The following is a 25,031-nucleotide window of genomic DNA, read 5'->3' as shown; positions in this document are numbered from 1 at the left end:
AGCTGTGTGGCCCTGGGAGGACACTGTTCCCTCAGTCTCAGTTCCTCGTCTGTAGAATAATAGGACCTGCTTTACAGGGTTTCCGGTGAACAGCAGATGAGGTCATGCAGGCAGAGCGCTTAGCACAGGCCTGGCTCACACACAGGGAGGGCTCAGTCTGCACTAGCTGTTGTATTTCTAAAATGTGAGTGTTGGTGTCAAGCTGTGTGGCCCTGGGAGGACACTGTTCCCTCAGTCTCAGTTCCTCGTCTGTAGAATAATAGGACCTGCTTTACAGGGTTTCCGGTGAACAGCAGATGAGGTCATGCAGGCAGAGCGCTTAGCACAGGCCTGGCTCACACACAGGGAGGGCTCAGTCTGCACTAGCTGTTGTATTTCTAAAATGTGAGTGTTGGGCTTGATAAACACACACACACACACACACACACACACGGGCTTCATAGCCTGGACAGGGCACCTCATTTGATCTGCTCAAGCCCCCTGTGAAGTGGGAACGGAGGTGAGCCTCCACCTGGGCCCCCCTTCTCTGTGGCCTGCCTTTCTCACACCCCAGAGCCTCACAGGATGAGTTTGTGCTCTCCAGGGCATCTGTTAGGATGTCTGACTGCCCATGAGGCTGGGCTGTCCCAGGTCCCCTGAGAACTGGGTCAGGATGCCGCTGCCTCTCCTCCTCCTTCCAATGGTCCTCTAACTCCCTTCACTGTCCCCCTAGGCTTGCGGGGTGCCATCCCCTATGCCCTGAGCCTGCACCTGGACCTGGAGCCCATGGAGAAGCGGCAGCTCATCGGCACCACCACCATCATCATCGTGCTCTTCACCATCCTGCTGCTGGGCGGCAGCACCATGCCCCTCATCCGCCTCATGGACATCGAGGACGCCAAGGCGCGTCGCCGGAACAAGAAGGATGTCAACCTCAGCAAGACCGAGAAGATGGTTAGTGCTTGGTGGGCTGGAGCAGGGCAGAGGGTTGGTCCCCACTGCCTGCCAGGAAATGGGGAAATGAGAACAATTTGAGGATGCTCAGCATTCCCATGTACATGCAGTTGCCCAACCTGACTAGGGGGTGAACTAAGGTTCTGAGGCTTGGCTCTTTGTGGTGGCTTATCTGCCAGCCTTGTGGCCTGGTGCAGCCATGGAGGTCAGGGGTGGGGAGCGTGGACCTGTATCAGACTCTCCCAGCAACACTCCTCCCCTGCCAGGAACCGCCCACCCCATCAGGGCCCAGGACTGGAAGGTTTCAAAATCCTATCATTCCCCAATGTCTGCTGAATGCCTCCTATTGGGGCTGGAGTGGAGGAAGGTGCTTACAGTGGCTTTGAGGGCCATGAGAGAGGTGTCCTCCACCAAGGCCAGACAAGGGCCTGATTGGGGCTGAGGCACCCAGGGCCCAGCTGCAGTGAACTGAGGCCCCCATACCACTGCCCACCTCTGTTCCTCCAAGCCACCCTCCTGCCCGGCAGTGCTCCTGCCTGTGGGCCGCCACTCCCAGGTCAGCTGTGGTCATGCCTTTCCTGCCCTGTGTCCCCCTCAGGCCCATGTGCTGAGCCAGACTCTGACAGGAGCAGAGGGCGCCCTAGTCTCTCCTCCCACCTCTGTGCACCCACCATTCCCCCACACAAATTTCCAGAAATGCATCTTTTTTTAGTTGCCTTATTCGAGGCCATCAGTCACTTGAATTGGTCTTGGATGGCACAGAGATCCTCAACCAGGAGACAGGGAAAGGGGATGTGCCCACTTCTCCTTCTGAAAGTCTAGATCTGGGCAGAGCTTGGCCTCTAGTCTCTGCGCTGCTGGAAAGGAACTTTCAGACGGCCTCATGCTGGGCTGCTCAACCTTCCTCCTCTCAGCGGTCTTTCTCCCCCACCCCCACTCACCAACTTTGTTGTTGTTTTTTAATCCTCACCCGAGGATATGTTTATTGATTTTAGAGAGGGAGGAAGGGGAGGGGAGAGAGAGAGAGAGAGGCATTGATGTGAGAAACATCAATCAGTTGCCTCCCCTACTTGACCTAACCTGGGATCAAACCCGCAACATTTTATTGGTATGTGGGATGACGCTCCAACCAACTGAGCATCCAGCCAGGGCCAAACTTTGTTTTTTATAAAAGTTTTAGTGTAGGTTCTGAGACCTTTCAGTGGGGTCAGAATTGGTGAAGGGCTCCAGGGTCCTACAGGTCTGGGTGGGGCTAGAAAGAATTTGCATTTCTAACAGGTTGCCAGGTGCTGATCCTGGCTCAACAGGGCGGGCGGGCGGAGGGAGCGGTTATGGTGCCCTCAGTCCCGTTCCCAGAGGCTCTGCTTCTCAGAACCCCCGGAACCGCTGCAAACCTCGGAGGGAAAGCTGCCTTCCAACTGATGCCAGACACTCCCGCTTCTCCCGTTTGGGTCCGAGTCCCCAGCGATTCGCCCGTATCTGGAGCTCAGAGTCTGAGACTCCCCCCTGACCGAAAACGACAACCGCGCTCTCAGCCACCAGCCCGCTTTGCGCGCGCACCTCCGCACCTGAGTATTTTCCACACTGCGCCTCCTCTGAGCCTCGGTGTGCTGTTATTTTTCCTTCTAGTTGAAGAGTCTCTCCTCAGCCAGCCTTCCTGCGGTTCTGGGTGATGTCCGTTCCGTCTTTTAGTTGTATTTTTGAAGTGGTTGTTTGTGGCAGCAGTCTGCGGTGTTTACCTATGCCGCCATCTTGGTCTCTCTTCAAGAATTTGCATTTCTAACAGGTTGCCAGGTGCTGATCCTGCAGCCACACTTGGTGAATTTACCACCCTGGGCTCTAGAAGAAGCAGGATGTTTGCTCAGAGGAAGCACATGCTGTTCAAGGAATGTCCTGTGGCACTGGCACTGTGCTTGAGGCTCCTTAACTGTCTCAGGTCACCCATAAACAGCAGGAAGCAGAGGCTCTCATTATGCCCATTTTGCAGATGAGAGCACTGAGGCACAGAGGCCAAATCACACAGCCAAGGTCACACAGACTCCAGAGCCTGCACTCTTAACCGCCAGTCTCCACCAGTGGTTCCCAAGGTGGGGCTGGACCAGCAGCATCACTGGGGACTTGGTAGGAATACAGATTCTTGGGCCCCCATCCCAGATCTCCTAAACCAGCTCTGCAAGTGAGCCCAGCATTTTATGGACTCACAAGCCCTTCAAACCTGCACCAGCTGCCAGGGCTCCCCAGTGGAGGCCCAGTTAGCTGACTGTGGCTGGAGAGCAGCTCCTCTAGCAAAACAGCAAACACTGTTCACAACCTGTATGGTCAGCTCTGCAGAGGCCTGGAGCAGGGCTGAGTAGATCAGTGAACCTGAGACCTGCTTGCCTTCCAGACCTGCTCTGCGCCATGTGCAGTCATTCTCTTCATTCCTCTCTGGTTCCCGCTGGGATTGTGTCTGTGTCTCCTGTCCTCCCACTACCCTCCACCCTCCACTCCCTGGCACTGATCTGCACATTAAAATCCAGAAGCTTACAAACCACGACCAGCCCCAGCCCAGAACTTCTGATTTATTCACAATTCTGATTTATTCCTGGGTATCCATCATGTTCTTGGGCACCTCCCTACCTCCCTACCTCCCTACCTCCCTACAGGCTCCCAGGAAGCCCTTTGCTACCCACAGACACACTGCATTGATTAGAAAGTGCAGTTAGGGTTGGGGACACTGGTGGCCAGGGTGAAGGGGTGCTAGGTAGGCTGGGTGGTGTGGGGGCTTCCAGGAAGATGTCAGCCCATCTACCGACCCTCAGCTGCCTTCCTTCCTCCTCAGGGCAACACAGTGGAGTCGGAGCACTTGTCGGAGCTCACCGAGGAGGAGTATGAAGCCCACTACATCAGGCGGCAGGACCTCAAAGGCTTCCTGTGGCTGGATGTCAAGTACCTGAACCCCTTCTTCACACGGCGGCTGACCCAGGAGGTGGGACACAGGCCAGGGCCACATGGCCAGGGGTCTCTTGCCTTCCTCCCTCAGAACCTGCAGTGGCCAAGAGTGGGGGACAGAGAAGGCCCACGTGCTGTGTTGGGGAGAGGCAGCCAGGCCGCCTCCTCCCACTTGGCTCTCCTTCCCAGGATCCCATCTGCTGTTTTTCCTTTGCTACCGGATTTAGTGCTAGTTTAATAATAGACTTGCTAACACAGTTTGCTTTTCCTGGATGATAAGACTCGGGACATTGATCAGCTACTGAATCTGAGCTGAGGAATTTCAGACACGCCAGGACCGCAGGCAGTGTCCCAAGGCTCAGGCTCTTATTCCGTCCTTCCAGCACTGCCAACCTCTGGGTGACAGGCAGTTTAATGGGGACCAGCTTGGATCTACTTTGCTGAACAGGTCATCCAGCCCCATGCAGGCCTTTGGGGTGGGGTTCTCCTGGCTGTAGTCCCCCTTTGTCTCAGAGCCCTATTTCCCTCCTCTGACAGTCACGATGCTGTATTTAAGCTCTTACTACCAGCCAGGCGCCACACCAAATGGTGTTCATGATTGCTTCGGTTCATTCTCCCAAAAACCCATGCAGCAGATGCAGCTGTTATCCCACTTGACAGCTGAGGAAGCTGAGGCCCAGAGAGGTAAGGTAGCCCCCTGAGGTCACACAGCCAGTGCAAGGCCAAGCTGGGAGTGGAGCCCGAGTGTGTCTGATCCAGAGCCACTGTTTTTTAACATCATGCCATCCTGCCTCCTACTCCTCCTGTTTCTGAGTGACACCTCCTGTTATCTCCACCCCCACAAAGAAGAACCTTAGCTCAGTTACTTAACACTTTAAGATTATTTGTGGCTCTGTACCCTGCCTCCTATCCCCTCCTCCCCACCACACACACACACACACACACACGCACACACACACACACACACACACACGAGACACAAAGCAGCTCCTCTCCTTTCCTTGACCCTGACCCTCTGGGTTGCTTGTATTCTGCCTCAGGACCTCCACCACGGGCGCATCCAGATGAAAACCCTCACCAACAAGTGGTACGAGGAGGTGCGCCAGGGCCCCTCTGGCTCTGAGGACGAGGAGCAGGAGCTGCTGTGACCGAGCAGGGCCTCCCCACGTCTCTGGGATGGACACCCAGCAAGGGCCCCTGAGGTGCGTGCATTTGGCAGCCTCTTCAGGAAGATGAAAGCAGGGTGGAGCCAAGATGCTGCCTTCTTTACCCGGACCATCCAGGCCAGCTGGCTTCTTCTGAAACATGTCATCTCCCACTCCTCACCCAGCCAGACCTCTGCTCACAGCGTCACTTCCAGCCTGCAGATTAGATGGAAACCTGTCCAGGTAAATGTTTCCTTTTGCTTCTGCAGCCAAGGCAAACAGTCATCTGTCCATCCCAGGTGCCTGCAAGGAGAAATCCTGTGTGGAAGCTGCTGTGACTGGGTGTCCTCGGGGGAACGCTGGTCTGCAGTTTCTGTCATTCCCAGCTAACACCATCATCATGACCCTAGGGGCGGGCAGAGCGAGGAGCCAGCTGCCAGTTTCCTTATCATCATCAAGGTGCCTTGGGCCTCAGCATCAGCAGTTCTGACCTACGTGGCAGGCCCAGAAACCTTGAAAACCTCACACTCCCCTTTGTGATGTTGCTTGCACACCCTGAGAAAAACAGTGACCTTTGTCTTCTTTACCTCTGACTGGCACCTCGAAGGCTGTCTCCCTGGGTGACAGGCAGCCACTGCCTTCTCTGGGAATACTGTGAATGTTTACACTGGTAACCAGCACGTAGGCACAGGCCTTTCTTTGGAGCCCCTTTGGAAGCTGCATCGCTGGTTTTGGGGTGAGTGGGCCTATTTTGTGGTGTCAGAGCGCCCTCTAGAGGACAAATCTAACAGTACAGTGCTTAGGCAGGCCAGCAACTTCTGAATTTAGTTTAAATTCATGCACTTGAACAAAGTGGTATGTCCAGAGGCCCCTTTTCTTGGGCTCCATGGGGTCTGCCCACCGTTTACTTGCTGCCACCTTCACAGCTAATCAGCATTTCCTCTTCCCAAGTCTCTACTGTTTGGGGTCCCACTTGTCCTCCATGCCAGGGTCCCAGTTCGCCCAAGCATGGCGACGGGCCAGAGCCTGCCACCCCCTCCCCAGTGGCCTGCATTCACATGCATCCGATCCCCACCTAAAATCCCCAAGCAGCCACTGGGACCCCAGGACCTGTTCCTCCCGTCTGTCACAGAGTGCTTACACTCTTCTCCCGTACACATACCCCACCCTGACTTCATGGGCCTGGCCCCCGGGCCTCTGAGGGCAAGGAGCTGCCAATCATGTCCAGATGATTTGGAGTTAGTGACTCTCACATCCACTCCTCACCTGCCCTAATTTAACAAGCCTCGTACCTGCTTGCCGTTGCCCATCTATGGGCTGTTTTGGCATTTCCATGTGTGGCTCAGGGTCCCAGCTGGAGCTGGGACTTAGCACCCTCTGGGTGATTTAACTCATCATGTATATGTGCTTGGTTCTCTGTGGGGACCCAGTAGGCCAGCATGGGCCCTGGCTGGCAGCAAATATGTGTCCATCTCTTCTGCCTCAGGCAGCATGGCCCTGGATGTCAGGAAGGACTGACCTTGGGACCTTCAGGACTCATGTCCAGCCCACAAGGCCAGGCCCCTTCCCTAATGCCTTCCCTTTCCCCAGAAGTGTAAGTTGTAAGGCCAGTCAGGCAGGAAGCACGAGGTGTCCTTTTTATGCATGAAAAGTAAATTTGTACTTTATAGAGCTAAAATATGAGCATTTTTGTTTTTGTAATTTCCCCCCTTAACCCAATAATTTGAGCCAAACAGGATTCTTTTACTCCACCTGATACTCCCACTGGAGGAGTAATATGTGCATAATTTTCTTATTTCCTTTTAGTGGAAAAGTAAGAGAAGAGGTCAAAGAGGGAGAGACCTTAGTCCACATGAGGTGGGGGGATAGGCAGGGATCATACTGTTCTCTCATCCCCCAACTCACAAGTAATTTACTTTCTGCCCTAAAACTCAGGGTCCGATCTCAGAGGTGGAAGTTGCATTGCAAACTCAGTATCTTGCCAGGAAAAAAATTTTTTTAGTTCATAGAGTCAGCAATGAAAACAGGTTCTTTTCCATTCAGACTGCTTCTTGCCACCGGGTCCTGCCTGGCCTCCCACTTCTAGCTGAGACCTGAAAATGACACTACGGTGGAGAAGTACGTGGGGGAGTTGGTGGAAGGTCCCCAAGGCTTGGCTATGGGGTATGGGGCACCTTTCCTGGCAGGTTCCAGCACTGGTCTGGATCTCCTGTGGGCCGCCTCTGTTCCTCAGCAGTCTGGCTGGCTGGCTAGTCACCTTTGGAACAGGCAAACGCCCACAAAGAGGCATTTTTCTGGTGGTTTTTTCACATGTCTTTGCCTGAGAATAAAAAATTGCTTCTGTCTACCTTTAGCATATCTAATAATTATATTATTTGGTGTAATAAATGCCTAGATTTTAAAAATCCAGCATAACTTTGACTTCGTGCATATTTATTTTCTTTTAGGTCTAGGCCATGGATAGGAGAGCTGTATATAGCACGTAGAGAAGGTAAACTTTAGAGTGAGGTGAAGGCTGTGAAGTCAGTGCCTTTGGAGAAGCTGGCCATTTAGCCAGAAAATTCAGAAAACATGCCTGCCCTGTGGAGCTGGGGAAAGGAGCTGGCTTTTCCTAGGTCTCCAGAGATCAAGCTTGGGCTGGAAAGTGGCTCAGTTCCATAGTCTGATGCTCAGACCCTCAGCCTAGAGGCAAAACTGAGACCTCCCACCCTCAGGCCAGCCACCTCTTTTCACAGTGGGAATGTTGACCAAGCCCTGGTTGTTGTGAGGACAAGGGGCAAGGCCTGGCCCAGAATGTTGGCAGCCCGACTCCCCCAAGTCAGCCCAGACAGGCTGTGATTTGCCTGCAGATTCCTTTGTGTGAGTGGAATGCAGAAAGATTAGTGAATGGGAATCCTTCTCTCCTTAAAACCCACATCACAGATGCCATCAGCAAGACTTGGCCTATAAGGTCTCAGTTCCACATTCCCACAGGTGCCCACACATTTGGCAAAGTCCTCAGGGGGGTAGCACGGACAGGATCCCACTTCTGCTTTGGCCAAAGAGTCAGGGTGGGCAGGGTGGTGGCCAGCTTTTCCTCAGCCAAGTCATGGCCATCAAGTTGCAGGCCTGGCTTGGGGTGGATCTGTTCTTAGAACTGGTCCCTGATTTAAGTGTGAGAAGGAATTTCTCAGCAGCAATGCTCTGCCTTTGACTAGAGCTTTAAATGAAAAAAGAGATCCTCCCCCTATTCCCTCTAGAATGCAGGCATCTGTTTCTCCTGCTGGTTGCTAAGTAGAAAATCAAATCTGAAATGTTCCTGATACAGCAGCCAGGATCATTAAGAAGATGTTCAACCAGGAACCCAGTTCCCAAGGCCCGAGGCCATATGCTTTCAATGAAAACACCACAATCAGAGTAAAGGCCTAAAGGGGAAAAGTAGCCACTCCCCCTTCCATTTAAGCTTCTGCCATTTCTCACAGAAATGGAGTTGTGTGTTTTTTAATCCTCACCCAAATATATGTTTTTCCTTAATCCCAGAGAGAGGGGAAGCAAGAGGGAGAGAGTAAGAGAATTAAACCCGAGACCTTTGGTGCACGGGACAACACTCCAACCAACAGAGCCACACTGGCTAGGGCTGGAGTTAGATATTCAGGGACTTCACTGGCCATGTGTCAAAAGAAGGAAGACTCTAATTTCCTCTGATCCAGTCATCCCACTGGCCCATCCTGTTTTCCATCCTTTCCCACCCCAGCCAGCATTATCCCAGACGGGGGGAAAAAAAAACTTAGCCTTTCTTAACGGGAGTTGGTGTCCTCCCAGGCTGCTCTGCAGGACCTGCCTGAAGTGGGTGAGAGAGAGCTGAGTCCGGTGTGGGGATGAATGGGGATATGCAGGTCACCTGTGGGCCTTCAGCCACATGGAAGAGCCTGTTAGCATATTCCTGGTGCTCACTTCCACAGTCCCAGCCCTGCTCTAAGGAACAGGGGGCACACTAGCCAGGGAAGTCTCCTTACTTGCTGGAGAGCTGTGAGGTTTCTGGCTTACCAAAGGCTTTAACGTTTTCTCCAAATACAGCTCCTGCAAAGCTTGATTTGTCCTCAAGGTGAATCCGAATCATGTAGGGTTTTCGTTTTTATTTTGAGAGAAAGATTGATCTGTTGTTCCACCCATTCATGTATTCATTAGTTGACTCCTTGTATGTGCCCTGACCAGGGATCAAATCCGCAACCCTCGGGTATCAGGATGATACTCCAACCAACTGAGCCAACCAGCCAGGGCAGAATCTTGTATTTTTTTAAAAAGCAATTTTCTTTGTCAAAATGAAGGATTTGTTATTTATTTTAAGGACCACTTGGAAGGTCAGGCTTATTCTTTTGTCATTTGTTAGGTCCTGGTTCCTGAGAAATGATTTGCTGCTCTTCTTGATGGGGCTTCAGATTGTGTAGAGGAAGATGGGTCAGTGATGGGGGGACCTGGGGACTTTAGCATCAGCCTGGTCCTGGGGACCTGGTCCTCTGCACACAGGCAGTTTTCAGATGATGCCCTGATGCAAATGGGGAAGAAAATAGGGCTTTGCTTACCAAAAAGAAAAAGGGGGGAGGGGCACAAAAATGTAGTTGGTTTACACTGTGGTGAAGTCCTACTTGCTGGTGGGAGGGCCAGCTGGTTCAATCTTTTTGGAGGACAATGTGGGGACACCTATCAAAAGCCTGTAAGTGTCCCATGCTTTGACGCAGCAGTTTCAAATGGTTTGAAAATTTTTTAAAAGGATAACATTTCATGACATGAAATTTATATGAAATTCAAATGTCAATGGCCATAAATAAAGTTTTGAATTTTTTAAAGCTTGTTTTCTCTAATTAAATAAGTACCTACTTTTTTTTTTTTTTTTTTTTTTTTTTTGCCTCTTAGCTCCCAAAGCTGAAAATATTCACTCCCTGGTCATTTACAAAACAAGTTTACCTACCCCTGGCCTACCCTAGAGAAATTCTTTTTCTCTTTATTTTTCGTTGTTGTTAATTCTCACCCAAGGATATTTTTCCTTTGATTCTTAGAGAGAGTGGAAGGAAGGGGGAGACAAAGAGAGAGAAGCATCGATGTGAGAGACACATTGATTGGTTGCCTCCCATTTGCCCCCTGACCAGGGCAGGGATCAAGCCTGCAACCAAGGTACATGCCCTTGACTGGAATCAAACCCGGGACACTTCAGTCTGTAGGACAACCCTCTATCCACTGAGCCAAACCAGCCAGCACTTTTTTTTTATTTTTGACTACAGACCCAGTGCACAGATTTGTGTACCGGTGGGGTCCCTTGGTCTGGCCTGCGCCCTCTCGCAATCTGGGACCCCTCGGGGAATGTCAGATAGCCAGTTTTGGCCCCATCCCCGCAGGCCCAATCCAGACAGGACAGAGCCCAATCCAGTGCGTTGAGTGTCTGTCCCCTGGTGGTCAATGCACATCATAGCAACCAGTTGACCGATTGTTCGGTCACTTGGGCTTTTATATATATAGATTTTAGAGAAAGAGGAAGGGAGAGGGAGACAGAGAGAAACATTGATGTGAGAGAGAAGCATCAATTGGTTGACTCCCATATGCACCCCGATCAGGGATTGAACCCACAACCTGGGTATGTGCCCTGACTGGGAATTGAACCTGCAGCTTTTTGATATACAGGATGATGCTCCAACCAGCTGAGCCACACTGGCCAGTCCTAGAGAAATTCTTACCCACTCATGCATTAGGAGACACCTACAAGAATATCTGTAATAGCAAGATGTTGTACACAAGCTAGATAATTGTCACTACAAGAATGGATAAACTGTGACACAGTAATATAGTGGAATACTATACAGCAGTTAAGAATGGATAGACAAATGTACAAAACCAAAATGAACATATTAACAGATAAATCTCAGACTCAATCGTAGCTCAAAGCAAGCTGCAGAAGAATGCAGGATAGGAAGTACATATAAAACCATGCAGAACAACGCTGTGGAACAGTGGTGCTCAAGGATGCGGACAACTTAGAAGAAGTGTGAAGAAAGGCTTCACACTCAACACCAGGACCCTGGGCCCTCTGGGGTGGGGGCTGGGGGGGGGAAAGTGAGGAACTGCATTTAAACCACATTCCACCCACCCTGGCTTCACCTGTATCCCTGATTTTTCATTTCCTAATAGAGCAGTGAGCAACCAGTTCAGCATATGTGCAAAATGTGCAAACCTGCAAATGCTCCTCATGCTCTCTGACTTCAGTCCTTTGCCCCAGCTCTGGTGAATAACAGACACTCTCCAAGGGCCATCCCAGGCCCATGACGCCCTCACTTCAATCAGGATTAGCTTTAGTCCTGGGTGACAAAATCAAAATTAGTAGTCGCTTCCCTGGAGTCTTTGAGAACCAGGATTCTCAGCATGGGGAGAAAAAGACAAATGAGGTTAAGTGAAAACTCTGTGGTCCTGAATGCTAATTTAAAGCATAAATATGATCTTGTATGTTGTTGTTTTTAAATTGTCAACCTATTCCTACCTCTGCCCATTGAAAACACCTAGAAACAGTGACCATCCCAGTGGCATTCAGCCCCGAGTGCTCAGAATATGGTCTCCAAATGTCATTTCACAGTGAAGGGACTCAGTGCTCTTTGGAGAAACATCTGATTCCAGGACTTGGGCAGGACATGTACAAGATGAAGCTGAAGCACCCTCTCATACCAGACAGGAAGCAATCAGAGATTTCAGGGTCATGTCAGGATTCAGAAGCCAACTTGAGGAGGTTCTTACTGGCTAAAGATGGGAATTTGAGCCGTAGCCAGTTTGGCTCAGTGGACTAAAGAGTCACGGGTTTGCTTCCGGTCAAGGGCTCATGACCGGAATGTGTCTCTCTCACATTGATGTTCCTCTCTCTGTGTCTCTCCCCTCCCTTCCATTCTTTCTAAAAATCAATGGAAAAATATCCTCGGGTAAGAATTTAAAAAAGGGGGGGGGGGATGGGAATTTGAGTATCAGTAACAATAATAATGCACTGAAACAAAAAATATACTAAAAAAAAAATACTGAAATCAACGAGTTCATAATAATTAAAAATTAGTCACTCTTGGGGGATTCAAAGGCATCAACTCATTATTGTAAGTAAAACTAAAAGGAAAGAATTAAGCATTTGTCCTGCCTTTCTTATACCACTGGTAGTCAAATAGTAAATGAGGGAAGTTTCTTTAACTTAAAAAACAAAACAAAACAGCTTTTTAGGAAGTTGCAAAAAAAAAAAAAAAAGTACAGGAAGCCTTTGGCCTGTGTGGCTCAGGTGGTTGGAGTGTCATCCTATGCACCAAAGGGTCTCGGGTTCGATTCCCAGTCAGGGCACATACCCAGGTTGCGGGTTTGGTTCCCAGGCGGGAGGCAACTGATCCATGTTTCTCTCTCACATCGATGTTTCTCTCTTTCTCTTTCTCTCAAATAAATTTTAAAAAATAGTACAGAAAGGCCCCATGAACCCTGCATTCAGTTTCCCCCAGTACAATATCACAATCAGGAACTTGCCATTGGTACAATCCACAGGCCTTGTTCAAACTACACCAGTTTTACATGTACTCCTGTGTGTATGTGTGTTTATTTCTATGCAATTTTATCACATGTGTAGATTCACATCAACACAGGGAAGTTTCTTTTTATAGTATCCTAGTTGCCAAAGAAGGAACACCAGAATTGGAATATCTCCATTTTGCAACTTCCAATAAAATCATGGAACTAAAAAAAAAAAAAAATCATGGATCTAAGCTGTTAATATCCCAAAGGGAGAGAATGGGGCAACATGTGCCTCCTGATGAAATAAACAGCATTTTATGAAGTATTCTTACCAAAAAGTTCAAACCCAAATCTGAGCATGCCTCAAAGTCAACTACCATGTGATATACCACATTAATAGAATAAAGGACAAAAAACCCACGATCATCTCAAGTGATGCAGAAAAACATCTGTCAAGATTTAATACACTTTCATGATAAAAATACTCAACAAACTAGAAATAGAAGGAAATTACCTCAACATAATAAAGGCTATATGTGAAAATGTATGTGCCACAGCTAACATCATACTCGATGATGAAAGACTGGCTGCTTTTCTTTTAAGATCAGGAACAAGGCGAGATGCCCACTCTCGCCACTCCTAGCCAGAGCAATTAGGCAAGAAAGAGAAATAAAAACCATCCAAATTGGAAAGAAGTAAAATTATATCTATTCTCAGATGAAATGATTGTATATGTAGAAAACCCTAAAGATTCTTTAAAAAAAAATTAAAAAAAAAAAAAAAAAGACACCTGTTAGAATAAATGAATTCAGCCAAGTTGCAGGATTAAAAATCAACACACAAATATCAGTTGCTTTCTACACATGAACAATTGGGTGATCTGAAAAGAAAATTACGAAAACAATTCTCTGCTGCGCAGGCAGCCTCACCCAGATACCCCAGTTCCTGCTCCACTGAGAGTCCTCCAGTTTCCTGTCCCTCCACCTGCCTCAGCCTCAGTCAGGGGCTTTCTAAAGTCAGCTAGCTGAAGGCCACAGAGAGTCCTAAACTGGAGATTCTCCAGAAACAGCGTCTTCTCAGAAACCAGGCTATCCCCTGTGATTAAATTTTACTTTCTCTTCCATTCTTGGCACAGGTCCAGGCTCACCTGGCCCCACCCATTCATGACTTCTCAGTTAAACTAGAGATGCCAATTTCCACTTGCTTTTTCTTTTTTTTTTTTTTTAAAAAAAAAAAAAAAAAAAAAAGTTTTATTTCTTTTAGAGAGAGAGGGAGGGAGAAGGATAGAAAGATAAAAACATTGATGAGAGAGAATCATGGATTGGGTGCCTTCTGCACGCCCCCTACTGGGGATCGAGCCCACAACCCAGGCATGTGCCCTGACAGGGATCAAACCAGCAACCTCTTGGTTCATGGGTTGATGAAAGTGAGCCTGGCTAAAAGCAGAGCCATGTGGCTGGGGAAGCACTTGAGACTTAGCTATGGCTACCAGTTTGGGTCCTGGTACTGGGTTTGGCCAGAGCAGGCCCTGTCCCTACTTCCCAGCTCACCATAACCAGGAGGGGTTCCAATCTCTATTACCGTGGGAGCTGGAAGCCTTCAAGAAGGCCAGTGAAACCTTGGAAGATTTGCTCTCGCTGAATGACTGGAGCTGCAGCTCTCGCCTCTTCCCCAGAACCAAGGACCTGAGGCAGCTGCAGATGTGGGAGCACCCGGGGCCTGGGGGCTAGACTTGCTGCGGAAGGTCCTTGGGAACTAAGGCTGACTTGTCCCTGGGGGTGTCCTGGACCAACCTCTTCGCAGGCTATGCCACAGCCACTCTGAGCTCCAGGTTTGTTTCTCGGCTCAGTCTATAGCAGGCCCCAACCCCTGGGACGACCTCTGCCACTGACTTTGTCTCTAGAAGGCCCCAAAGAAGGAGTCCCAAGACTGCCTTGAGGCCTCTGTCACCTTCAACCTCCTCTGTCTCCTCACATGGCACCTAAATGTGTTGCCAGTGAAGACCTGCCCATCTGAGAACCTGGACCCACCCCCCAGCCTGTCCGGGGCCCAGACCTTATTTATGCAATAAGTCCCACCCAGGCCTTAAGTTGTTTCCTCTCACCCCTTATTTATGAAGCATCAGCCCTGACTCATAAGAAATGTTTATTTTTCTACTGTTGTAATCAGTAAGGAATTGGAAAAAAAGAAGAGCCAACTACCAATTTTCAGGAAATTGAGAGAACACAGGAACAGCAGGGGCTGCAATAAGCAAAATGTAGACTCTGGCAAACTCTAAAGGACACTCTGGTTTCTTCAACAAATACATTTTAAGAAAAGAAAAATGGGGCCCCTATACTCTATAGCAGTGGTTCTCAACCTTCCTAATGCTGCGATCCTTTAATATAGTTCCTCATGTTGTGGTGACCCCCAACCATAAAATTATTTTCGTTGTTACTTCGTAACTGTAATTTTGCTACTGTTATGAATCGTAATGTAAATATCTGATATGCAGGATGTATTTTCATCGTTACAAATTGAACATAAAGCATAGTGATTAATCACAAAAACAATATGTAGTTATATATGTGTTTTCCGATGGTCTTAGGCGACCCCTGTGAAAGGGTCGTTCGACCCCCAAAGGGGTCGCAACCCACAGGTTGAAAACCGCTGCTCTATAGGGACATTTTAGAGTAGTGTGATTTAAAGAGCTATCCACCATCCCTAGCTGGTTTGGCTCAGTGGATAGAGCTGCGGACTAAAGGGTCCCAGGTTCGATTCTGGTCAAGGGCACATGCCCAGCTTGTGGGCTCGACCCCGGTGCGGGGTGTGCAGGAGGCAGCCAATGATTCTCATCATTGATGTTTCTATCTCTCTCTCCCTCTCCCTTCCAATCTGAAATCAAGAGCTATCCACCAATTGCAATGTAGAGACCTTATTTGGACCCTGATACAAATTTTTTTTATTTTTTAATATATTTTTATTAATTTTAGAGAGGAAGGGAGAGGGAGAGACAAATAGGAAACATCAATGATGAGAGAGAATCATTGATCAGCTGCCTCCTGCATGCCCCACACTGGGGACCAAGCCCGCAACCTGGTCAAATGCCCTGACGACTAGGAATCGAATGGTAACCTCCTGGTTCATAGTGGATGCTCAACCACTAAGCCACGCCGGCCGGGCCAAACTGTTTTTAAAGTATGGATTTATAAGACAACTAGACATGGGGACAGTGACTGGATATTCGACACTATAAAGGAATTGCTATAAAATTTTAGATATAATGGTACTGCATTTTGAAAGTCTTTATCTTTTAGATACACATACTGGAATAGTCACAAGTGAAATAGATGTCTGGAATTTGCTTCAAAGGAATTCAGGGTTGGGGATGTGGATGGTCAGGCAGGGAGGAAACCAGGTTGGCCACAACTTGGAAACTGTTGAACCGCTAAAGCTGAGTTCAATGCACATGGAAGTTCATTACACTTCTTTGGTAAATTAAAAGCTTTTTTTAAAAGAGCAAGTGGGGAAAATGTGATTTAAGAAAGATAATAGCATCCGGGACCCAACCCTTCCAGCTACTGTCCCACCCTCTGTTCATTTGGCTTCCACCTGAGTTTCATGTGGCTGCTCCATTCCAACCAGCACCACGGCCTCTCCAGCCAGGGAGGAGGAGCAGGGTGGGAAGGACATCTTAGAAGCCACACAAAGCACTTTTGTATCCCAGGGACCAGACAGTTATATGGCCATGCCTGGCTGCAGGAGAGGCTGGGAAAGGCCATTTTTATTCTGGATGGCTATGTCTGAAAATCAGGGCTTCCATTATCAAGGGAGAAAGGGTGAATGGAGATCAGGGTTCAATTTGCTGCAGCTCTCATCCCTCTGACACTGGTACAGGCATGTGGGTGCCACAGATGGGTGCTCAGAGCTGGCAGCCGAGCTAATGTACATCTGGTGGGCCTGATGATGTTTAAATATGCTTGTCATTTACATATACAAATTAAGCAATCTGCTGGAAGTCTCCGCTCCACTTTGGATGCAGCAGCGAGTGTGTGGCTTCCTTTGCTCTCCCAGGCTGGGTGTTCACCTCTAGGAGCTGCTGCTCCTGGCAGCCAGGATGGTGGGAGCCATTTCCTATGCTATAGCTAAAACCAAACCCAACACCTGGGCCTTTGATATGGCCCCAGGCCTGGATATTTGTTCAACCAGTGCCTGAAATGGAGAAACCTGTTCAGTCTCTTCCCCTGCAGCTGAGCCACTGTGTGGGGCCAACCCAGCAGTGGATTCAACATCGTGGGCACAGGACATCCCAAATAACCACTGCTCTTATACCATCCTTAAGATTTTTGCCATATATTTTGCTTTTGAGTCAACCATCATTTTTTAAAAAAACACCTTAAATTTATTTTTAAAGGAATCTCCTATCATTGCTCTAGATGGAAAACCAGTACGCCTATACTAAAAAGAAGGTAACTGAAAACCTAGCTAAGATTCTGCCAAAGGCTCTGAGCCTGACACCTGCTTTCTCTTTGTTAAAGACAAGCTAGCATTAAACTGACTTCCTCCTTGAGGCACTTAAATGGATCGAAACAATTAAAAATGCAATTAATTTTTTTCATTACATCCTTCAAATATTATTTAATGCCTGTCATTCACCACCAACAGTAATTTCTCCTGGGCAACATGGCTGAACTCTGTATACCTGTTTCCCCATCTGTAATCTTATAGGAGTGTTGAGACTTATATAAGATCTAGCATGTAAAGTCTCAGCATATAAAGTGCCTAGCTCACAGTATAAGCACTCAAATGCTGGCTCTTATTATTTGTCAGTTTCATGAAGAAGAAAATGTTATTAAAGAACTAAATATAGCTTGGGGGGAGGGGGGGGAACCGAGCAACTCAAACTTCAAAGCAGCAGGGAAGGGCGACATAAAACCACAAACACTTTATTTAATAATGGAAGACACTTTATTATTTTTTTTAAATCATCTCTCAACATTTCAACTCTTGGTAGAAATCAAATGCAAAACATCTGCATTTTTAAATTAGCATATATTTAACTTTCTCACTCACAGAAACTTCATACAGTAAGACACACACCAAGGAGGAGCATGGTCAGAGCAGTTCCTGTTCCAGTCCACGAACACAGTATTTCCGTGATGATACGAATACTGGACTTTCTCTCTGAGAACAAGTTAGCCATTCCTGCTTTTGTCCACTGCATAAGTTACGTGGCATCACGGCTGGTTAAGTTACTGTAGTGCTGGAGTGACCTGGAAATGGAAAACTAGAGCTCTCAGGAGTGGGACAGGCATTAACACTTCTGAAATGTGGAAAGGAAGAACATCAAAGATGAATGCCCCAGAAAGGGGTGGTCTTAGTAATAAAGTTGGTTGAAATTCAGCTTTACATACACATTGAATATCTACATCTGATCTACTAGATATATAAAAAAGCCATAGAAGATTTGAAAAACCTTAAAATCACTCAACTGAGTTGGAAGAACACCAGCAAATTCACAGTGGCCTCAGGATTCAGCCAGATTTAAATTTGTTCAAGAGCTGAATACCTCCTTCCACCAGAAAACCCACTGAATGTAAATTCCTATAACATTCTGTACATCACAAACATTTATGGCTAGAATATATTATTATTTCACAAGGAACCAGTTTTATTTTCAAACTCTTGCCCCACTCCTGCTCTGCACCCCAAAAGGAACATCCAGGGGTCAGTGATTCACATGAGGAGTTTAAGGGGCCTTCGGGTTTGCAAGTGCTTAGGCTCAGCTGAGAATCTCCGGAGACACCTGTCTGATGGGTGCACGCCAACGCCTGCCCACTTTTAGTGCAAAAAGATCGCAAATGTTGCAGAGTCCTGGAAACAGATGAAGAGAAGAGGACTGAGATGGAGGGGTGATGGGAATCCCAAATGAGTTTCCTTCTGAAGCAAGACTGAAGAAGTTTGGAGTGCAAGGTTCACACTCGGCAAGTGGCAAAGACCAGGCTGTAGATCCGCAGGTGAGGTTCCTGACTCGTCACTAGGTATCACAGTCTGCAGGTACACCGACCTCCTGGCCCGCCCTAACCCCCGAAGTGCACACTGGAGGTAGGTGTATAGAGATTTATTGTAGGGAAGACAGTGGTGCTCCACTGACGACTCAGGGATACTGTCTCTGTGCCTCATCTGCCCCCACACTCTCTGCTCTACCTTCACTGCAGTGAGTGGAGGACACATCACAGAAGGGCATGAGACACTCCCTTGGAAGACTAAAGAACCCGGGCATTTTTATAAATAGCTACATAATATTTTAACCACTTTGAAACGCACAGCAAGTTGATTATTTATTTAAAAATAAACTTCCAAAATTACCTATTTACAGTACAGTAAGAGGGGCATGTGCAAACAACAGAAAGGGGGAGTCAGTCCTGCTGTTGAAGGTCCACACTTCAATGTGTTGGAGCAAAGTTCACAAACGCCATGGGCTGAAGTGAGTTGTGGTGGCCACAGGATGACATTCAGCTAATACTGTATTTGGGGAGGGGGTGGCAAAGGGGATGAGCCATTGGAAGAGGCCCAGTGTGGCAGGAGGGCTCATTTCACAAGCCAACAGGCCTCTAGCTCACCATTCCAGGAAGTGACCTGGAGGGCCCTTCCCAGTCCAAGTTGGCTTTGTGGTGGGAAGGGTAGATGTGGCAAGAGTCCCTGGGATAGAAATCCTCTTTTAAAAAAAAAAAAAAAATGGGAGGGGATAAAGAGATTAGCAAAAATGAATCTAAATGGAAGTGCCACCCTCTCCCTTGTCAGGCGACAAAGCAGCCATCAGCTGAAATATGTTAGTCACTAAGTGAACTCCTACATGGTGCAGCTGACCCATATCCCCGGCACCTACATGGTCAAGTGCGGTTCTCTGCTTCCCAGATCAATGCATGAACACATCTTCCCCATGAAACCAGAAAGATCAGTGGTGTAGCCCTTGTAGCAGGGAGGTGCAAGGCCCAGTTTATCTATACACGAGATGGGAGAACTGGGTCGACTTGTAGTTCAGCTGGTTGTTGGGCATGAACTTGTGCAGCTCACTCTTTTTGCAGCAGGGGTCATAATGGTAGGCGTTGAGGCAGGCATCACAGGAAACTTTTGAACATTGAGTGCAGGTGTTGGTGGCACCTGGGCGATTACAGAAGCCACAGCGGGAGGTGGCTGTGGTGGAGGACTTGGATTTTGAGTGGAGGTGCACCAGCTGAGTCTGGCCCGCATACTTCTCCCTCAGAGATGACCCATGGGCCAGGCTGTCATGGGTGGAGGACTTGCTGGGGAAGGTGCTGGGCTTGGAGGCTGGGGGACAGGGGAGCAGGCTGCCACAGCGCTGGCAGAGGGAGGAGCTACAGGACAGGCCGCAGTTTTGGCACTTGGATAGGGCGGACTCTTTGGTGGGGGGCGAGTGCTTATGGTAGAGAGGGTGGGCATCGTTTCTGACCAGCCACACATCTGGTCGCAGGGCATCCTGCCTCCGGTATGCAGCCCTAGGTTCTGAGTCTGTGTAGAGATCCACGTCATCCTGAGCAGAGAAGTACGTGCCACGCAGCAGGCCAAGGCCATTGCTGGGGGAGGAGGATGGAAGGTCATCAGGACTGCCATGGGGGGAGCTGGACATGGTCAGGAGCGAGGGGGATGGGCGGATGATCTCATCCTTGAGGTCATCCCCTACCTCTGCCGCTACAGGCTCCTTCCGCAGGCTCAACGAGGTCTTCAGGGGCGGCTTCCGGCTCTGACTCTCCCAGTAGCTGTCGTAGGCATCCACTGACCTCGAGAGTTTGGTCACACGCGGCTTGTAGTAGTCCTTGGCCCCCCGCTCGCTGGCCGACTTCTGGAGTGCCACTCGAGCCACTGAAGCAGGCAGGTGCTCCCGGGCCTCAGCCCGCCGCCGCAGGGCGTTGGAGCAGCCCCGCACATCCTCTGCACTGCTCTTGCGCTCATTTACCACGTCCAGCTCGGAGTAGCCTTTGTCCTTGACTTGGGAGTGGATTTCCAGCATCTGCTCACACTCCACCTTGGCCAGAAAGAGTTCAAAGGAGACCATCTTCACCTGCAGGGTCTCCACCAATTCTGTGAGCTTGTACACAGTCCCCAACTCAGGCACGTAGCCCATGTAATTCAGGATGGTTCGGATGTCCTCTTCCAGTAACGTGGACTTGACATAATAAACGAAGGGGCCCGTGTAGGTCTGGAAGGAAGGGGGACAAAGAGGAGGGACTTTCTCTCTGACACACAAGGGAGACTGCCTCAAAGCTCAGCACATCCAAGTCTGAACTGGAAGCAGGAAACCACAGAAGGGAAGGGAGTGATCCCAATAGCTTCTCACTACAAGAGGCAGAGGCTAATGCTTACCAACAGCTCAGCGCCCTGGTGTGAGGGAAATGGCGCACCACTCCTATCTTAAGCACAGGGGACAAAGCCTTCAACTAGCTTTCTACTCGGCACCACAGCACTACTCCCTGTGAGGAGCAGGGCAAACTCGGTGAGGAACGAGGATCAGAAGCAGGGCCAGACGAGCAATGAGAATATTCCTTTCTGGCATTTCTAAAAGGTCTGAAGAATACAGGTGGGGCAAAAGTAGGTTTTAAATTGTTCATGTGGAAAATAATAAATAACAATACCAGAATAAACTTGTGTTTCACGTCCTCACAAACTGTAAACCTACTCTTGCCCCGCCCTCTATGTCAGACTTAAGACCCTGACTTAGTGAAAACCCTCCTGAGCCATCACTGCCTTCAGAATGATTCAGAATTCTCTCCCAGATTCCTCCTCCTCACTCCTCTGTTACTACTGGCCCTCTACAGCAGCCTCCTAACTGGTCTCCCTGCCCCACTCTTGCCCATACAGTCTACTGCCCATACACCAGCCAGAGGATTCTCTTCAAATGTAAACTAATCATGGCACCGCCTTACTTTTCAATCCACTTAGGACAAATCCAGGCCCTCTGCCCTGGGCCTCAAGGTTCCACACAACCTGGGTGCTGCCTGCCTTTCTAACCTCCCAGCAGCAGATGTGAGCTGCCAGAGGTGGGGACCCAGTTAAGAGATGACATTTAACAGACAGGCAAGGTGAGAAGCCATGGGGGTAACTCTGGTTGTTATCTCAAAGGCGGTGGGAAACACGGGAGAGTCTGCAAGCAGAGGAGGAATGTGATCAAACTGGCACAAGCCCTCGCAAGACGGACTGGAAGGGACAAGAAAGCAGAAGGGAGACCAGTGTGGAGGGCCCTACCTTAGACCTTACCTTAATGCTTCTGAATTCCTTCTTCCATGGGTAGAGAAAGAGGTTGACACCCACCGTTTCCAGCACACTGAAGGCGCAGTGCAAAGCCCGCAGGCTGGAGGAGCTCAGCGCACGCAAGGAGCTCTCCACCACCTCATAGAACTGGATCAGCCGGAATCGATAAAAGGGATCCACCTTGTGCAGACTGAGCAAGGTCGAGGCTGCCACCCGCAGGTACTCATCATTGCCAGGCCGCTGCTTGCTGGGGGTGGCGTCCACTTTGCCCTCATGGAACTGCACATACTTCCGAAATAAGTCATCCTTATATTTTGTATCCATTGAACTGGGCTTCCCCATCAGATCCAGGGATGAGGGGCTACCTTATCTCCTCCATGGCCTCTGGGTTAGAGGCAGGGACATGGCTAGAAGCACTAACATGTTGCCCACCTGGACCAGCGGAGTGTTCTGGAAGGGGAAGAACGAGAAGCAGGTCATCCCTTGCAATGGTCCACATATCAGCTGTGGCAAAACAAAACACAGAACTGGCCCAAGGTACAGTGGGCACCACCAGTCCTGGGCCCCATTTTGCTCATTCATTCAGCACATTTACTGAACACGTACTACATGCTCCCAGGTGAGCTCACAAATGAAAAGTATTAGGGGCACATAACCTGGTTTTGTGGGAGGAGTAGTGTTAAAAAATCCTCCTGAGGCCGTGACAGACACAAAAGATGAGGAGTGTGCCAGGCAAAGAGGTGGACGAAGGGTGTCACAGCAGAGGTGTCGGAAGGGAGAAAGGCCCTGAGCTAACACTATCAGTGCTGACTGCGTGCCAGGGACCTATCTGTACTAACACATTTTGTCTTCTCAAACAACCCTCAGAGATAGATATTACTGTTATCCCCATCTTACAGATGTAAAAACCGAGACTTAGAGACACTAAGAAACTTGTTGAAAGTTACAAAACTATTCAGAAACAGATCTGAGATGAGAGACCTGGCAGTCTGGTTCCAAAGTCCATGCCTGTAACACCACACCCTGCTTTCCTGAGGCAGGAAGGAAAGAGCTTGGCTATGAACAGAAGGACGCCTACGGTGCGGCTGCAGCAGTGAGAGGAGGGGAGATGAAGCTGCAGGCAAATGCGGCATCCCATTCCCCAAGGCCTCAAAAGGCACGTTAAGAATTTTATATTTATTCCAAGAGCCATGTGAAGCACCTGCCTGAAGAGTTCAAAGCTAGGAGAAGTGGGACATGATCCTATTTGCAATTTTAAAAAGAGACCACGCTGGCTGCTGGCCCCTGGAGAGTGCTTATATCTGCCTGTGATGGCCCACATTCCCCTTTACCTTAAGAGCAGTTTACAGTTCTGCTGGGAGAGGATAAAACGTTCTGAGCTGAGATACACACAATTTATACGCTCTTGCTGTCTGCTTGGCCACCCATTAGTAGCACATTTACAGATCCAGCAATATTCTTCATGCTACAATGCTGGGAGTAAATTGGATTTATTGAAGGATATTGCCAGGGCCAGGGGCGGGCAACATGGCACAGGGGTGACAAACAGATTCCGAAGCAAGGCTTCCTGGGTGTGAATCCTGGGTCTGCTTTTCTAGGTTACTTTGGCAAATTATTCAACCTCTCTGGGCTTCCGTTTTCTCATCTGAAGAAAGGGGTTGATAATAGTACCCAGAGTCCAGAGTTGGTGGGAGGATTGTATGTAATCAGTATGCTGGCTTAAAAGAAGTCCCTGATAGACAAGCAGCCATTCCTGTGTCTGAAGGTGCTATACCCCCCAAGATGCCAAGCTTTCTCAGGAAGGTAAGATCAGAGTGGGACAAATCTCACAGGATATGCATTTTCACACTCACCTGTCCTGCCTTTCCTGATCACAGCACCATGGGTGCAGGGAGCAGGGCATGTGCTTTAGAAATACCTGCTGTCTGAGTGAAAGAGGCTCCTAGCAGTGGGAAATGGCATTTGACCCCCTGACCAAGGTCAAAGGCTCTACATGGCAGTCTTTCCCTTCCCTCAAGTTCCACCCACATGACCTGTCTGCTCCTCAAATACAAGCTCCTTTCTATCTCAGGACCGTGGCACATGTTCCTTTTGCATCTTCTTCCTCTGACTCTTCCCATAGCTGGCTCTCTCATCCAGGCTTCAGCTCAAATAGCAGCCGTCCCTGACAACCCCAGCTCAGTAACTCCCACCTTCCCAGTCCTTCTTCATCCACTCATCCTGGGATAATCACCATCTGAAATTATCAACCTTATTTATTCACTTACTAACTTCCTCTCTTTGTCTCCCCCCATTACCCAGTAAACTCCACAAAGGCAAAGGACCACATCTGTTCTGTTCACCATGTTGCCTAACACAGGGCCTGCCACTTAGTGTTTGATAAAGCAGGTTAAATGAATGATGCAAAGGATGTAAGCAATCATGATGCCGCCCCTTTAGTTTCTTTAGCTCTCCCAAGAATCCTGGTGATCAGCTGGAGAGAGGAGCAGAGGCTCCGAGACAGGATGTGCTCTACGTCCTAAGTAGCTCAGGGTTAGAAAACGGTGGACCCAAGATTCCAAGCCTGACCTTCTGACTTGGAGCCTGTGGTGCTCCCATCACCCCACGATTCCTGAGTTCATCAAGGATTTACGAAGCACCTACCTCGTGCCAGGCACTGGGCTGGAGGCAGTGTGGGTGGATACCAGGTGGTAGGAACAATAGGGGACAGAGTTGAGAAGACATAGTCCTGCCCTCAATTCTAGTTTAAAGACTTTACTGTCTAGTATCAAACTATGTATGTTCTCTTGGAAAACAAAATTGTATTGCAACCTGAGAGAAGACATCACTGTCCTTGCTAATAGAAACCCACATGCATTTATCACTTTTTATTTATCTGAGGAAAGTTTCCATCCTGCCTCCGGCCCCAAGGACTGCTTGTTGGTACCTGAGAACAATTTAAACAGAGGGACATCTAGCCTCCTAAACACTGCTGTGAGTTTTCATTCAAGAAAGTCAGCCTTGAGCCCTTAGAACAGTGGTTCTCAACCTTCCTAAGGCCGCGACCCTTTAATACAGTTCCTCATGTTGTGGTGACCCTCAACCATAAAATTATTTTCGTTGCTATTTCATAACTGTAATTTTGCTACTGTTATGAATCATAATGTAAGTATCTGATATGCAGGATGTATTTTCATTGTTACAAATTGAACATAATTAAAGCATAGTGATTAATCACAAAAACAATATGTAATTATATATGTGTTTTCCGATGGTCTTAGGCGACCCCTGTGAAAG

The 25,031-nt window shown here is 48.7% G+C and overlaps 2 protein-coding genes across 2 annotated transcripts in view; one reads left to right on the top strand and one right to left on the bottom strand.

The window, feature by feature from the left end:
- The window catches only part of SLC9A8 (solute carrier family 9, subfamily A (NHE8, cation proton antiporter 8), member 8), a 63,069-nt gene extending 55,645 nt beyond the window's left edge, over positions 1–7,424 (top strand). Inside the window, exons 14-16 of the mRNA XM_014539657.1 lie at positions 713–933; positions 3,755–3,901; positions 4,905–7,424. Of these exons, the coding sequence (XP_014395143.1) occupies positions 713–933; positions 3,755–3,901; positions 4,905–5,012 (476 nt within the window). The 3' untranslated portion in view covers positions 5,013–7,424. The remainder of the gene's footprint in view (positions 1–712; positions 934–3,754; positions 3,902–4,904) is intronic.
- Positions 7,425–17,434: 10,010 nt separating this feature from the next.
- SPATA2 (spermatogenesis associated 2) lies at positions 17,435–24,808 on the bottom strand. The gene is made up of 2 exons (XM_005866197.2): positions 21,762–24,808; positions 17,435–20,706 (listed from the first exon to the last, which is right to left on the bottom strand). Exons 1-2 carry the CDS (start codon positions 22,095–22,097, stop codon positions 19,486–19,488), a joined length of 1,557 nt encoding a protein of 518 aa, XP_005866259.1. The 5' UTR covers positions 22,098–24,808; the 3' UTR covers positions 17,435–19,485.
- Positions 24,809–25,031: the final 223 nt, after the last annotated feature.

This window comes from Myotis brandtii, unplaced genomic scaffold, assembly GCF_000412655.1.
Source record: "Myotis brandtii unplaced genomic scaffold, ASM41265v1 scaffold225, whole genome shotgun sequence".
NCBI classification, from domain to species: Eukaryota; Metazoa; Chordata; class Mammalia; order Chiroptera; family Vespertilionidae; genus Myotis; species Myotis brandtii.
Note: the sequence above shows the minus strand (reverse complement) of the source record. Positions and strands in the feature narration are given on the sequence as shown.

What these genes read in the sequence shown, in the direction of transcription:
- SPATA2 (XM_005866197.2), bottom strand. Translation starts at nt 22,097, where the DNA reads ATGGGGAAGCCCAGTTCAATGGATACAAAATATAAGGATGACTTATTT. An exon ending in AGGAATTCAGAAGCATTAAG is followed by an intron (nt 20,707 to 21,761) that starts GTAAGGTCTAAG and finishes CCTTCCTTCCAG; the next exon opens with ACCTACACGGGCCCCTTCGT.